The sequence below is a fragment of the Typopeltis vanoorti genome, chromosome 16, assembly GCF_054136105.1.
Source record: "Typopeltis vanoorti isolate ZY-2024b chromosome 16, IOZ_Tvanoo_1.0, whole genome shotgun sequence".
NCBI classification, from domain to species: Eukaryota; Metazoa; Arthropoda; class Arachnida; order Uropygi; family Thelyphonidae; genus Typopeltis; species Typopeltis vanoorti.
Window position 1 is genome coordinate 97,981,830 of NC_143564.1, and position 14,996 is coordinate 97,996,825.

General features: G+C 37.5%; 1 protein-coding gene across 1 annotated transcript in view; it reads right to left on the reverse strand.

The window, feature by feature from the left end:
- The window catches only part of Amacr (Alpha-methylacyl-CoA racemase), a 125,584-nt gene that overhangs the window by 41,491 nt on the left and 69,097 nt on the right, over positions 1 to 14,996 (reverse strand). The window contains exon 4 of the mRNA XM_090406183.1: positions 2,712 to 2,872. Within this exon, the coding sequence (XP_090262309.1) occupies positions 2,712 to 2,872 (161 nt within the window). The remainder of the gene's footprint in view (positions 1 to 2,711; positions 2,873 to 14,996) is intronic.

Here is a 14,996-nt window from a genome sequence, read left to right on the forward strand (position 1 = left end):
GTGTTCTTTGCATAAAAAAAATTTGTCATCCTAGAAACAGGTTTTTATCCATGTAAAACAAACTGGCTTAAAAATACATGTAATTAAACCACATAGTTAATCATATTCATGACCTTAGCGTATATTTGCAAGTTATAATTCCTACTTGTAAACCAATGTCAATTAATTACAAAAAATCTCGTTTTACAAAATTATAAATGATTAATTATGAGATATGATCATGCTTATTGTATAAAATATACAGTAATCCCCCCCCTCATCTGCGAGGGATACGTTCGATGACACCCCACGGATACCTGAAACTGTGGATAGTACCAAACCTTATATATCCTATTTTTTTCCCTATACATACATACCTATGATAAAATTTAATTTATAAATTAGGCACAGTAAGAGATTAACAACAACAATAATAAAATAGAATAATTATAACAACATTCTGTAATAAAGTTATCCGAATATGAATGGAATCTTAGCAACCTTTTATTATTATTAACAACACATTTTATTATTATTATTATTATTTTATAAACTCGAGAACTTCCATCTTTTTTTTTTTCCCGCTTAAAAGGAAGCACTTTATGACTTCTCTTTGGCATATCTGAATTGTCAGCATCACTATTCTTGCACTTTGGAACCATTATTAAATAAAATAAGAGTTACTTGAACACAAGCACTGTGATACTGTGAAAATCGATCTGATAACCGAGAACTACTCAGAACAGTGTGCAATTCCTGGTATTCCTGATTTCCAAAAAGCTGCAGGATGCATGTAGCTTTCTCCACCTTTGCAACTTGCCCTGGTGTTGGACTATCTCTGGGATCAGCCAAATTGTCTACTACTATAAAAAAGAGCCATACAGTTCATTTTGGTGATGTAGAATTACATAGGCAAAGTGGATATTAGGTCCAACATTATTTCAAAGCCGAATGTTTGTGGAAACTATGAAAGTTTCATAAACCGATCTGAGAACTTACGAGAATACAATCATTGGCATCCTCGAGTTGCCTTAGCTTGCACTACCTACTTGACTTAAGTAGCTTAGGCAACAACTTGGGGATGCTGATGATTATATTTTGAAAGCTCTCAGGTCAGTTTGCAAAACTTTCATAGTTTTTACAAACATTCGGCTTTGAAGTTAAAAGTTTATTTTTCACTTGGTTAGACTATAATAAATTTACTTTAATCCTTTATCCAAGTGTGTGCAAACAAAGTTTGCACCTGAAAGTATCTTCAGGACTGGGGTAAAGTGGTACAACACCGGGCAACTCCCTGCAAAGGTGGAGCAAGCTACCAACACTCCTATCTCAGTATATGGGAGATACTTTCAGGCGCAAACTTTGTTTGCACACACTTGGATAAAGGATTATAGTAAATTTATTATAGTCTAACCAAGTGAAAAATAAACGTTTAACATCTTTCTCTAAATCCAGAGTAATTTAATAAAAAGGCGGCACACCGTTTGGCAGCTCCTATAGGAGGAGATGACCTTGCTAATGCTTTTGCCTGGTGATTGATTCATTTAATCCAATACCCTTGGAGGGTAATGGATGGCAATGCTGTAGCCAGTGAAGTTCTAACTGAGGCACGGCTATTGCTGTTACCCTCCTGCCATGATCAGAGCTTTAATAGCTCAATAACACCTTATCCCTACACTGTCCTCTACAGATAACGGAGAAGATGAAAAGAATTCTTGCTTCGCCCCTTTAAGCCAGTCCTTATAAGGACTATAAGGACTGGTATCTCCACTTGGGCCTGGTTCCCACTGAAGAGACCTCAATAAAGGTCAAAACTAGTCTGGGTAGTGGCCCTTCCCTTAATGCATAACATTATCATACATATCTGCAAGGAGATGTGTTTTGCATTATGGGAGATACTGAGATAGGAGTGTTGGTAGCTTGCTCCACTTTGCAGGGAGTTGCCCGGTGTTGTACCACTTTACCCCAGTCCTGAAGATACTTTCAGGCACAAACTTTGTTTGCACACACTTGGATAAAGGATTAAAGTAAATTTATTATAGTCTAACCAAGTGAAAAATAAACTTTTAACATCTTTCTCTAAATCCAGAGTAATTTAATAAAAAGGTGGCACACCATTTGGCAGCTCCTATAGGAGGAGATGACCTTGTTAATGCTTCTGCCTGGTATCTCCACTTGGGTCTGGCTCCCACTGAAGAGACCTCAATAAAGGTCAAAACTAGTCTGGGTAGTGGCCCTTCCCTTAATGCATAACATTATACATATCCGCAAGGAGATGTGTTTTGCATAATGGGAGATACTGAGATAGGAGTGTTGGTAGCTTGCTCCACCTTTGCAGGGAGTTGCCCGGTGTTGTACCACTTTACCCCAGTCCTGAAGATACTTTCGGGTGCAAACTGTTTGCACACACTTGGATAAAGGATTAAAGTAAATTTATTATTATTTGGCTTTGAAATAATGTTGGATCTAATATCCACTTTGCTGATGTAAATATAAACTGTCTATTTCTGGAATTTTCCATTAATATTTTCAGACCAGGGTTGACCGCAGATAACTGAAACCTCAGATAGCGAATCCGCAGATAAGGGGGGCTATGGTATATAAAAAGCATTGAGTGTATTGTTATTTTTCATTTATTTACTTGGGATATTCAAAATTAATGTACATTTTATTCTCAGTAATATGATATTTCTTAATTTAAAGTTTGGACACAATGTTCTATACCATATTACCATATTAGCATCAATGACTTGTCCTTTTCCTGAATTATATCTCTCTATGATAGACAAGCATATACCTAATGCACAAAGAAGACCTCCTCCTGCAAAATCTCCTAGCAGGTTTATTGGGGGATTAGGATTTTCATTATGTGAACCAAGTGCAGATAAGACACCTTTCAATGGAAAAGAAAGAATGTATTTTTTTTTATTAAATTTAATTAATACAGTTAAACTGGCTTCTTTGTCTAGAATACTTCAAACACTGCTGTTTTGTAAATGGAAATCAATTTTTATTTGTTCATTATTATTTATTTTAATTATTAACAAATATCATATTCTATTATAAAATATTTTATTTTCAGTATAAAAAATTCATGAGGTTTTATGACTGTTTATTATTCTTTATTTTATATATTTCGAAATTTTGTTAAATATAAACTGAGCAGAAAACTTTTTTAAGTTTTTCTCCAATTTGCCACTATCATCATCTGACAGTGTGACTGTTCAGTAATTATTATTACAGAACAGTAATTTGTAGCGGATGAAATTCCCTTGGATTATATTAATATTATGACTTTAAATTTTTCAGGAAATGACAATGTATACTAAAATATTAATTAAAAAACATTAATCAATACCTTGCAATATTTCAGAACGTTACATTGCCATCTTCTGGGAACATAAAACTATGATATGTGAATGCAAATGAGGCTGAAGAAGGCAACAAGCATTGGTCGTAGAGTCCTAAAGGTGTCCCCTGCTAGGATAAATTGGGTTGTCTTGGCTGTTGGGCTGATGTTCTTATAAATTTGGGTTAAGAAAAGATGAGAAGAATCTTTGCATGGGGCTTTTTCAACAATTGAAAGTGAGTTAGCTGATCTCATATGAGAAGTGTTTTTTTTATTCTTATTTATTAAGATAAATAAGAATAAAAAAAACAGACAAATTTTGTAAGCCGTTTGACTTACATCTTCAAGGGTCAAAGGTAACTAAAAGTTTAAATACAAGAAATGAGAAATTACTCAAAATAGTTCATTCTATGCAGTTGTGGCCATCTAACTTCATTAAATTAAATATCCGAATGCAGATTCAGTGCAGTGCTAAGTTTGAACAATGCTGGATGCTGTCACATTTTGTTGTTCAAGTTCACATTGTCCGAGGTCTGACTTGGGTATATTTTTTATCAATGCTGACCAAACTTGGTGTAGAATTAGGCCCTGGATTTTGTTGTATTGCATTGGACTGCTATGAACTGCTAAACCACAGAAACCTATGCCTACAACTAGACGCTCACAGTGAGTGCTTTTGGTATAAAGTTATGCAACTAGAGAAATTACGCATTAAACACCTGAATTTCATCAACCGTCTAATATTCTTAATCCGATGTAGAGATAATGAAATCGTACCTAAGTTCATCCAAATCAAGAATGCATTCCATACAACCAAAGCTAACAGAATTTACTGAAGAATGGAACAAGCAATTTTGAGAGAAAGGATTACAGCCACTAGATCAGAACTAGCAGAAATAAGCCAAGATACATTTACTCTACACAGTGTTAAATATGTTATTTATATGATTTATGATTTATATTTAATTAGTTGTTCTTGATTAAATCCTTTCTTATTCAAAACCTTACTCATTTAAAATCCTACCTGCTGCACCATTGTTGTCATTGCCTTGTTTCTCTCAAATTTCTTATTTTATATACTTCATTAACCTCTATCATTTCTTGTGTTAAGAAATGACCCTAACCAGATTCCACCTAGGGATATTTCCTTTTCAAATACTGGCAAATTTGTATTTTTACTGTGCCAGCCAGTATCCTATAACAGAATTTATTCAAGTTCAGGGAAATATTCCTAGATTCACTGGCATACACTCTAAACACACACTTAAATAGATATCGGTACTTTGCAGTCGTGACCAATGATCTATTACTTAAACATATACATACATACATACATACATATATACATCTTCAAGGCCTACTCTTCCTAATTGGGTTGTGGGAGCAAAAGCTGCAAGAGGAACTTCCAATGGTCATGATCCTCTGCCACCAAGCTCAGATGTTCTGGTGGGATTCCCAAATGTGTCCACCCAAGGTTTTGATTATAGTCTATCCAGCGAGTCCTTGGCCTTACACGTAGCCTCCCACCCTCTGGCTTGGCAAAGAGGGCCTGCCGAGGGAGCCTCTCTTGTGGCATTCTGACCAGGTGCCTGTACCAGCGTAACTGTGATCTCTCAACACGGAGAAGCAGCGGTTGAGTATTGAGGGTTTCCCGAATTGCAGAGCTTCTGACTCTGTCGAGTTTTGTCAGCTCCGCAATCCCTCGAAGGAACCTCATTTCAGCCGCTTGGATTCGTGTCCGCATTCTTTCGGTCAATACCCAACTCTCATGACCATAGGTGAGGATGGGGACATAGACTGTATTGAAGATAGCCAGCTTTGCCTTCTGGCTTAACTCCCGCTTCAATACTACCGAACGGCCAAGCTCCTGCAATATTGAGCTTGCTAAGCCAATTCGAGTATCTAGCTCTACGTCTCATTTTCCATCATTCGTGAATATGGACCCAAGGTATTTAAAATATATAAACTTCTCCACCTGTCTCATTGGGACTCCACTTACATTTAGAGTGCACTGGGTGGTTGTCTTGAGACCACAAACGTTTCAGTTTTGGCCACACTGATCTTCATTCCGGCGTCTGCACAAACAGCTACAAACCTATCCAGGGTCCGCTGGAGGTCATCTGTGGAAGAGCTAAGCAGAACTAGGTCATCTGCAAAAAGCAGACGTCCAATGCTACATTTTCCAATTCTGACACACTCACTGCCTCGGCTGTGCCTATCGATCCAGTCCATAAATATTATGAAAAGGAGGGGTGACAGAACACCCCCTTGGCGGAGGCCAACGGAGACTGTGAAAGGTTCAGACTTTGTGGTGTTTACCCTGACACAAAACTCTGGGCATTCATACAGGGACTTGATGGCAGCTAATAGTTGACCATCCACTCCATACTCCTGTACTACTTGCCAAAGCTTATCCCGAGGAACCTGGTCATATGCCTTCTCCAAGTCCACAAAACATGTGTAGACATTCTTGGCATATTCCCAAGATTTCTCAAAGACTTGCCTTAAAGTGAAGATTTGGTCAGTTGTGCTTCTACCAGGACAAAAGCCACATTGTTCTTCCTGGAACTTTGACTCAACTATGCTCCTGCACCGTCTTTCCAAGCACTTAGCATACACTTTCCCAGGCAGGCTGAGCAGAGAGATGCCACGATAGTTACTGCAATCCTTCTGGTCTCCCTTCTTAAAGACTGGTATTATTATGCCTGTCTGCCATTGCTTTGGTGCTCGCCCAGATATCCAAGCAGCCTGACACACTCGAGTCAGCCAGAGAACACCGTCTCGATTTAAGGCTTTTAGCATTTTGGGCCAAATTTCATCATCGCCAGCAGCCTTGCCCAATTTTAGCGATTTTATTGCTAAACGGACCTCTTCTGCTGTGAGACTAGTCATTGCCCTGATCTGCACCTCTTGGATGTCCACAACTGCTGGGCCACCCAGGTTAAGAAGGCTCTCAAAGTATTCCCTCCATCTGTGAAGGATATCCTTCTCGGTTGTTAAAAGTGCACCATCAGAGGCCTTAATTGCCCTTGCCGTGCACGATTTCCTCCCTCGAAGGCGGCAGATGGTCTGCCAGAATACTTTGTTCGCATTTGCATAGGATGAATCTAATCTTTCTCCAAAGGATTTCCAAGCCTTCTGCTTTGCTGTCTTTACTGCCTTAGCAGCAGTTTTTCGTGCCTCAGCATACTGCAAACGTATCTCAGGTGACCTGACTCTAAGCTATGTTAGGTAGGACTCCTTTTTTGCCTGGACAGTTTTTTTTGCACTTCTTGGTTCCACCAAGGTGTCCTTTTCTCACTGCCCGTTGCCACAAGCCGAGCCGCTTTCTGCCACACCATGAGAGTGCAGAGGCAGTGACAGCCGTTCTGAACAGCTTCCATTCCTCCTCAACATCTGCAGTATGCTTGGGAATCTCTTTGAACCTGGAGGAAATGTCATCTGCAAAATTCTTCCTCACAGCCTCATTTTCCAATGTCTCTCATTTCACGCGGTATAGCTGCTTAGGCCTACCAGCATTGATGGTAGCATCTGGTTTCTGAAGCCGTAGAGTGCACACAACAAGGTGGTGGTCAGTTGACAATTCTGCCCCTCTTCTCACACGAACATCCAACACTGAGGAAAATAGGTCTGCTGAGACTATAAAGAAGTCAATCAGAGATCTTTGTTCTAGTGTATCCCTGTACCAGGTATACTTATGGACTTCTCGGTGCTAGAAGAAGGTATTCATTATGGACAAGCTGTTAGTACAGCAGAAGTCTACTTTCAACCCATAATAATTTCAACCCATTCGCGTTAAGGTCAGGGGCACCATTCCTCCCAATCACACCCCTCCATGTCTGGTCATCTGTTCCAACATGTGCATTGAAGTCGCCCATTAGCAGGACTGATTCCATGTCTGCCACCCTGTCAAAAGCAGCATCCACTTCCTCTAGGAAGGCAGAGTATTCTGACTCCAGATTAGGTGCATAGGCTTGCACCACAGCCAGATCATGGTTTTCCATCTGAAGCCTTGACACACATACCCGTCCCCCCAATGGGATCCACTCAGCAACACAGTCTGACAGCTGGGGGCTTGTGAGTATCCCCACACCCGCCTGAGCAGACAATGTCGGGCTCACACCAGAGTAGTAGAGCTTCCACCCCTTATCCAGGTCGACAGTTCCAGATTCTCCCCTCTTGGTTGAAGAAAGCCTGAATAAGTCTAGCTGGTAGCGCTTGGCTTCCTCGACCAGTTCCAACTCCTTCCCTGTCAGAGAGAAGATGTTCCAGTTACCTAAATCCATAGTCTGGTGCCGTTGTCGTTGCCATTTCCATCCTTTTGCAGAACCATTTCTTTGCGCTGCCCATAAACACCTCCCCAAATGGGTAGCAGGCCCATTGATGAAGTTTCCTCTAGCAGAGTGCTGAGGAGTGGTGTCTAAGGGAGACTGTAACATATTTTTCGAATGGGTCCCTCTGCCTAAAACCCGAACGCGTCCCTTGGTAACCCGCGCGACGGATGATGTGGTATGAACATTTTTTGATGGCCTGATCATGTTACAGTGTTTGATAATGTCCTGTTAGCACAAGACGAAATGACATAGAAAAATAGGAAAGATTCCCCTCGAATACTCTAATAGCATTCGGGGGAAGGAGCAAGAAGAAAGAAAGAATCAAGGGAGGAAGAGGAGGGACCAGTCTACAGATAATATAACAGATGTATATATTACATGAAGTAAGGCATGGTCCAGCATCAGGTACCTCGGGTTTGCCACACCCGTACTCACTAAAGTGAGCCCCTGAGGATTAAACATATATATATATATATATATATATACTTAAACATATATATCTAAAATTTCTCCCACTATGGTTCTAATTTTATAAGTGATAATTTGATATCTCAAATTCAGGCATGACTCAGGCATATGCAATAAAACATGTTTATCGGAACTAAATGACAATTACAACTAAATTGAATCAAATTACTAAAACTTCTAAATCTCTTGCTAAGTTAAATCTCATGCTAAGATAATTAAACAATTCTAAATTAATCAAGTTCACCTAGACAGATCAAATTGTTAATCACACAGAACAATAGAAAGCAATGACAATATTACACTAAATTAAGATTCTCTCATGCATGCTATTCATAGAGTACATACTATACAACTTGTTGCTTTCTCAGTTAAGGTTATCTACTAAACAAAATGCACTTATTACTTCAGTCACATACAATTAGATTCATTCTTGACAATTCCTTGTCCAACAGAATTTGCTGTCTGAAATACGAAATCTTATCCAAGTTCTCTAAAGGAATGTCCACATTACTTAATTAAACATAAATTTCAATCTTCTATCACTTCCATAACACATAACAAAGATCTCTACATGTTACCCAGTTCTTTCTGAAGGTCTATTAACTATCACGTGTTGTTCTGGTCATCCTTCGATCGGCTATTTCAGCGCCTGGCTTTTGGCTACATCATCCTTTCTACTGCTGCCGGACTCTAACTATTTTCTTCCGCGACTGGGGGCTATCTCCGCTCCTTTCTGATGGGACATCCAGCGACTGGTGCGATTTCTGCATAGGCTGATGATTCGCGTGGAATCTTGTTCAGCATAATCTGGAAAATGGCCCGCTGTCCGACATCATAGAACCTTGGCTTGTCCTTTCTCCGACCACCAGTCAAGAATCCTCGAGATGAAATCCAGAACAAAAAGCCTTGCAATATGGTGTGGATTGCCTTATATTCTATGTTCTAGACCCTCTTTTTGCTGTATCCTTTTTTTCGCACAACCCTTAGTTTTAATGCCCTTAAGATGATTCTTACTCTCCCTATTGCTGTTAGGTGCTGTCTTCAAGGAAAGAGCGCTTATTTACGTTATTTTCCACGTACGCTGTAGCCTCCAGCATTACAACCGATACGTGCATTTCAGACGCGACCTTTGCACTGTTACTCATTACCTGTCTGCCGACTTACGTTATTTGAGATAGCTTAATAGGACACAAATCTAAGCTCATATTTATTTTACATAGAATCATTAATCTGACATAATTCTCTAGTTTACTTTTCCGTTTTTGACTACAAATATTTCTAATACAATTCACATATTAATATGCATTCTCTTATACAACCAACAAAGTCTTATTACTTTCTGCTGGTGTGCAGGTATTATCTCAAATTAGCTAAAATTTTCATGTTAGATTCTGAATGAACAACTTCTTAGAAAATCCTCCATTCAGGATCTAACAACAATGAGTTAGCCACGTCGCTTCCATCCAACCTGTGGAACAACATTGACAATATCACATACAACAAAGCTGTAGCGATTTCTGATCAAAAGAAGCATAATTTAATTAAAAAATTTAATGTACTACTTCACAAAAAAGAAAAACAAAGAAAACATCTAGATTACTCCAAAGTAGTAATTAACCTTTCTTCAAGAGTCCTATCAAAAACAGAAAACAATCTACTTCTGAAAGGTTTCGACTTTGCTTTAACGGCATGCTACTTACCAAAAATTGACATCATAGCTCAAATAGAAAAAGGAATATGAAATTTGCCTGGTGATACATCAGATCTCATCCATATATAGAGCACAGCATTGCTATTACAAAGCAAATTACCACCCAGGAACTTACCTTACATGGAATACAGAGCCCTCAAATAACTAAAATCAGACAAAAATATCATTATAATTAAGGCGGATAAAGGAAATGCAATGGTAGTTTTGAATCTGAGGATTATAACAAAAAAATTAAAACTCTTCTTGAAGATTCTATACACCTTCAGACAGAGATCCCACCTGGTGAACTCACAATAAAACCAATGATCTAGTTAAAAAGATACCCAATTGGACTGAAGAACTAAAAAGACCTCCGTTCCAAGAATATATGGTGTACCAAAAATACACAAGATAGGTATTCCTTTAAGACCAATAGTGGATGGAAGAGATTCTCTGACCTCGAATTTGGCAAAACACCTTACAAACATGATTTTACCACACACAGGAAAAACAACATCTTTCATTAAGAAATGTGCACATTTTATTGAGAAGGTAAAAGATATATGCATAGGACCTTCAGACATCTTAGCAAGCTTGGATGTAATCAACCTGTTTACAAATGTTCCCAGAAATGAAAGAGTGAATCTCCTTGAAGACCTTTTTCCTTCGGACATCGTAGAACTTTATAAACATTGAATAAAAAATACTTTTTTCATGTATCAAGAGAAATTTTGGGAACAAAAAGAAGGACTGGCTATGGGCTCCCCCCCCCCCTCTCCCCGGCTTTAGCTAACCTATATATGGAACATTATGAAAATGCTTTAAACAATTATCATAAAAAACCAAAAATTTGGCTATGCTATGTAGATGATATTTTCATCATATGGCCAGGAACAACAGAAGAACTAACTGCTTTCGAAGTTTACCTGAATAATAATATACACAACAACAACAACATAAAATTTACCTAGGAACAAGAAGAACATAAAAAACTTCCCTTTCTTGATATCCTAATAGAAGTCAATGAAAAAGATAATAAATTATCCTTCTCCATCTATAGAAAACCCACCAACACAGGAAGATTTCTTAATGTGGCCTCACACCACCACCACCCCTCACAAAAAATAAGTTTAATTAAAACCTTGAGGGACAGAGCTTATAATATTTCCAGCACAGAAAAACAGAGAAATGAAGAATTTAAATATTTAACATGGATCCTCAAAAAAAAGGTTATGAACCTAAGACAATAAAAAGAATCCTCAACACACCTCCTACGAGCATCTCACAAAAGCAAGATTTCAAGAACGCTATCATGCTCCCACACATCAAGAATGTTACAGACAAAATGGCCAAATTACTAAACAAACATAACATCAAAGTTGCTTTCTACCTCTGGGAAAAAATTCAAGATTTCCACATCCCCCAAAACCTCCACATCATCCTTTAAAAAAACCAGGTGCTTATAAAATTTATTGTTTTCCTGTGGCACCTGCTATGTAGACCAGATGGGAAGATCAGGGGAAATTCACATGAATGAACACCAAAAAGACGTGCAAAAGAGAAGAGAACACAAATCAGGCCTAGCATACCATACAATTTCCACCGGCCATAATGTACTCTGGCAAAAAACAAACATGTCTTACAATGAAAAAAATGTTTACATAAGAAAATTTAAAGAAGCTGCAAACATGCTTAGAATTCCAATGCAATGCAACAAGAACCAGGACCTAATTCTACACCAAGTTTAGTCAGCATTGATAAAAAATATACCCAAGTCAAACCTCAGACAATGTGAACGTGAACAACAGAACGTGACAGCATCCAGCATTGTTCAAACTTAGCATTGCACTGAATCTGCATTCAGATATTTAATTTAATGAACAGTTAGATGGCCACAACTGCATAGAATGAACTATTTTGAGTAATTTCTCATTTCTTGTGTTTAAACTTTTAGTTACCTTTGACCCCTGAAGATGTAAGTCAAACGGCTTACGAAATTTGTCTGTTTTTTTTATTGTTATTTATCTTAATAAACATGTGGTCCAATTACCGGAATCTTTCTTATGAACTGCTAAACCACAGAAAACCTACGCCTACAAGTAGTAAGTATTTTCATCCAAAAACTGTGGTTTTTCTTCCAGCATACTAGCAAATTGGCCAGGGTACACAGGCAATTTATAAATTACAAAACATTAGATGGCAGAGCGTGCATCTATGTATCAACTCTTATAATAAAGAGGAATAATAATGAATAATAACTCGTACTCTACTCTCAACTTGTCACCATATTCTTCAACATCCAAGTGATATTTTGAACTACTGAACCGATTTTCTCAATAAGTCCTCTGTCCACTAACACTCTCCGAACCCCTAGTCTCATCAATTTCTTGCACTAGTTCCACACAGCATATAATCTTCTAATCCCAAAGTGGGTAACCTTAAGCTATATCAAACTGAACTGATAACCATCATCTTTTGTCAACATAGTCAATTTAATTAAATTAACACCTTCATTGAATATCGCTCTAACCAGTTTAGTATTATCCGCAAACACCAATATTCCTGACATCATTAATGCACAAATTAAACAGAAGATGTCCAAGTACTGAGCCTCATGGCATATCACTACTTACCCTCTTCCCTTGATTGAACTCCACCATACACTCCTCATTAATGTTTCTCCATCAGCCATCCCCTTGTTCGTGTCACCAACTTCATTGGAGTATTATTAATGTCACTAGCTTCATTAATAAAGTATTAACAGTAAGAAAGGATTAAAAACTATTTTAATGCTTCCAATATTTTGTCTCAATCACCGAGACATCTTTAGAGAGTACAACTTGTAGCACACAAAGGCAACACAGTAATAAATGAAAAATATGGATTTGACCCTAAAGTCCTATGTAGTTGGGCATCCTCTATGAGCATTAGTAGAAGGCCTAGGTCATAACTTGGATCTCCGAGGGTTAATGTTTTCCATATTTTGGGAAGTTTCTTGCATCTTTATTTATTTAAATTCAGTTCATTTTTGAGGATTAATGTTTTCCATATTTTGGGAAGTTTCTTGCATCTGTATTTATTTAAATCCAGTTGATTTTTGAGTGCAGCCGTAGGCTCCAATTCTTCGTGCACGTATGTGTGTGTGTGTGTGTCTGTGTGTTTTATGAGTGTTCATTTGTTCAGTGATTGAGATGAAATATTGGAAACATTAAAATAGTTTTTTTAATCCTTTCATAGTGCTGTTATACTCCATTAAACCTCCAACATGAAGAAACATTATATCAAGCAATACTCAGTCTATATCTGACTTTGCAGTTAAAATTGAAGGAGGTGCTAGAACATGGTTTGATGTTAATTCAGATATGAGACAAGGGTGCACATTATCTCCACTGTTATTTATCATCTATATGGATCACATTATGAAGGAAACTGATATTAAACCTGATATGAAAACTGGAGTTGTTAATCTCAGCTCTCTGCTTTATGCAGATGTTATAACTCCTAAATAAATCCAATACAAATTTGCAGGATTCCCTATCTAAATTGAATAAATGCTGAAAAAGACAATAAAAGTAAGCATGAACATTGAAAAATTAGCAGCATCCTGAATTGAGAACCTATAGCACAAGTAAAATATTTCAGGTATTTAGGCACAATTTTTAGCGAAGATGTCAAATCAAATATGAAAATAGGCAAGGAGAATAAGCAAAGGTGGCATGGTCAAGAGCCAGCTGAATAAATTCATAGGGAATAAGAGAGAAATTGCAAATATGAAATAAGAAAGAAATTAAACTGGCAGTCTACAAGACAGTGTTCAAACCAGATTTAAGCTATGGATCCAAGATTTGAGTTAGAAATAAAGCACTTGATCAAAGACTAGATACTACATATACGACAGTTCTGAGAAAAGTTTGGTGAGCAAACAAATAACATCAATCTAACAGACAAGCTTAGGAATTGAACATTATTCATAAATTAGTAATGGTATTACAACACCAAACCAACTAAATTATAAAAAAAAAATGTTTGCTTTTTCTTGACATATTTAGTCACCCAGCTTTGAGAGTTCAATATCTTTTTCCATTCATAGAAAACAAACACACGCAGGAAGATAACATACATAAGCAATCACATCATCATCATCCAGCCCAACAGCATGGTATTCTAAAAACACTTACATACAGAGCTAGGGCTATTTGTTCTAATAATGCGGCTCTTTTCATCAAACTTAAATATCTTTGCCATACTTTCCCAGCCAATAGCTACACCTCCTACAAAATAGATAAAATACTATATAGCCTTCTCTTCTCTTCTCCCTCCCTCCTCAAACACACAAGAGCAAAACACCACTATTCCTATTCCATATGTCTGAGGTACAACTGAAAAGATAGCCAAAGTACTAATAAAATATAACCTTCATATGTATGAAGTTCCATGTGACTTGACCTACTATGGACAGACAAAAAGATCTGCTAACATCTGCCTTGGAGAACATGAAAAATACATTTGCTACCATTATTATTGCAAGTCTGGACTGGCAGACCACGCTTTGGACACACCTTCACACAGGATTAGACAGAAGGAAACCAATGTGCTTTATAGAAGTTGTTACAGGTCAGGTCAGAAAGATTATTTTTAGTCAGCCATTGCTATGAAGAATTCTCCTAACCTGGACAAGTATGGATGCAAAAATTTGGGAGACTGTTATCTTAAGATCAACTCCCACATAGCTGTAATACTTCTTTTTTACAACATCAGAGGATCCTAAAATAGAACTTTATATCTTTTGTCCATTACAATTTAAATTGTTTCACTTACTCATTGTCGCATGTTAACTGAAACATGTAATGTGCTCTAAAGATGCTTCTTTGAAATCCAGTAAAATATAAGCAGGTTAATAAACATCTTTTTTCATAATTTAGTTAGTCTGGTGTTGTAATACTGTTAAAATAAGTTATAGATAACATCAAATGGCAGAATTATTAAAAACCAAGATATTAAGAAGGAATCATTCCTAACATTCAAGAATGTGTAAGCAGAGCTAACATAAGTGCTATAGTCACTTAAACAGAATGAGAGAAGAAAAGTTAACAAAACAGGTGTTTGATGTTAAGATGACAGGAGAAAAACCCACTTTTTTCCTGCAGATTCACATTACTGCAGCTCTAGGTTTTAA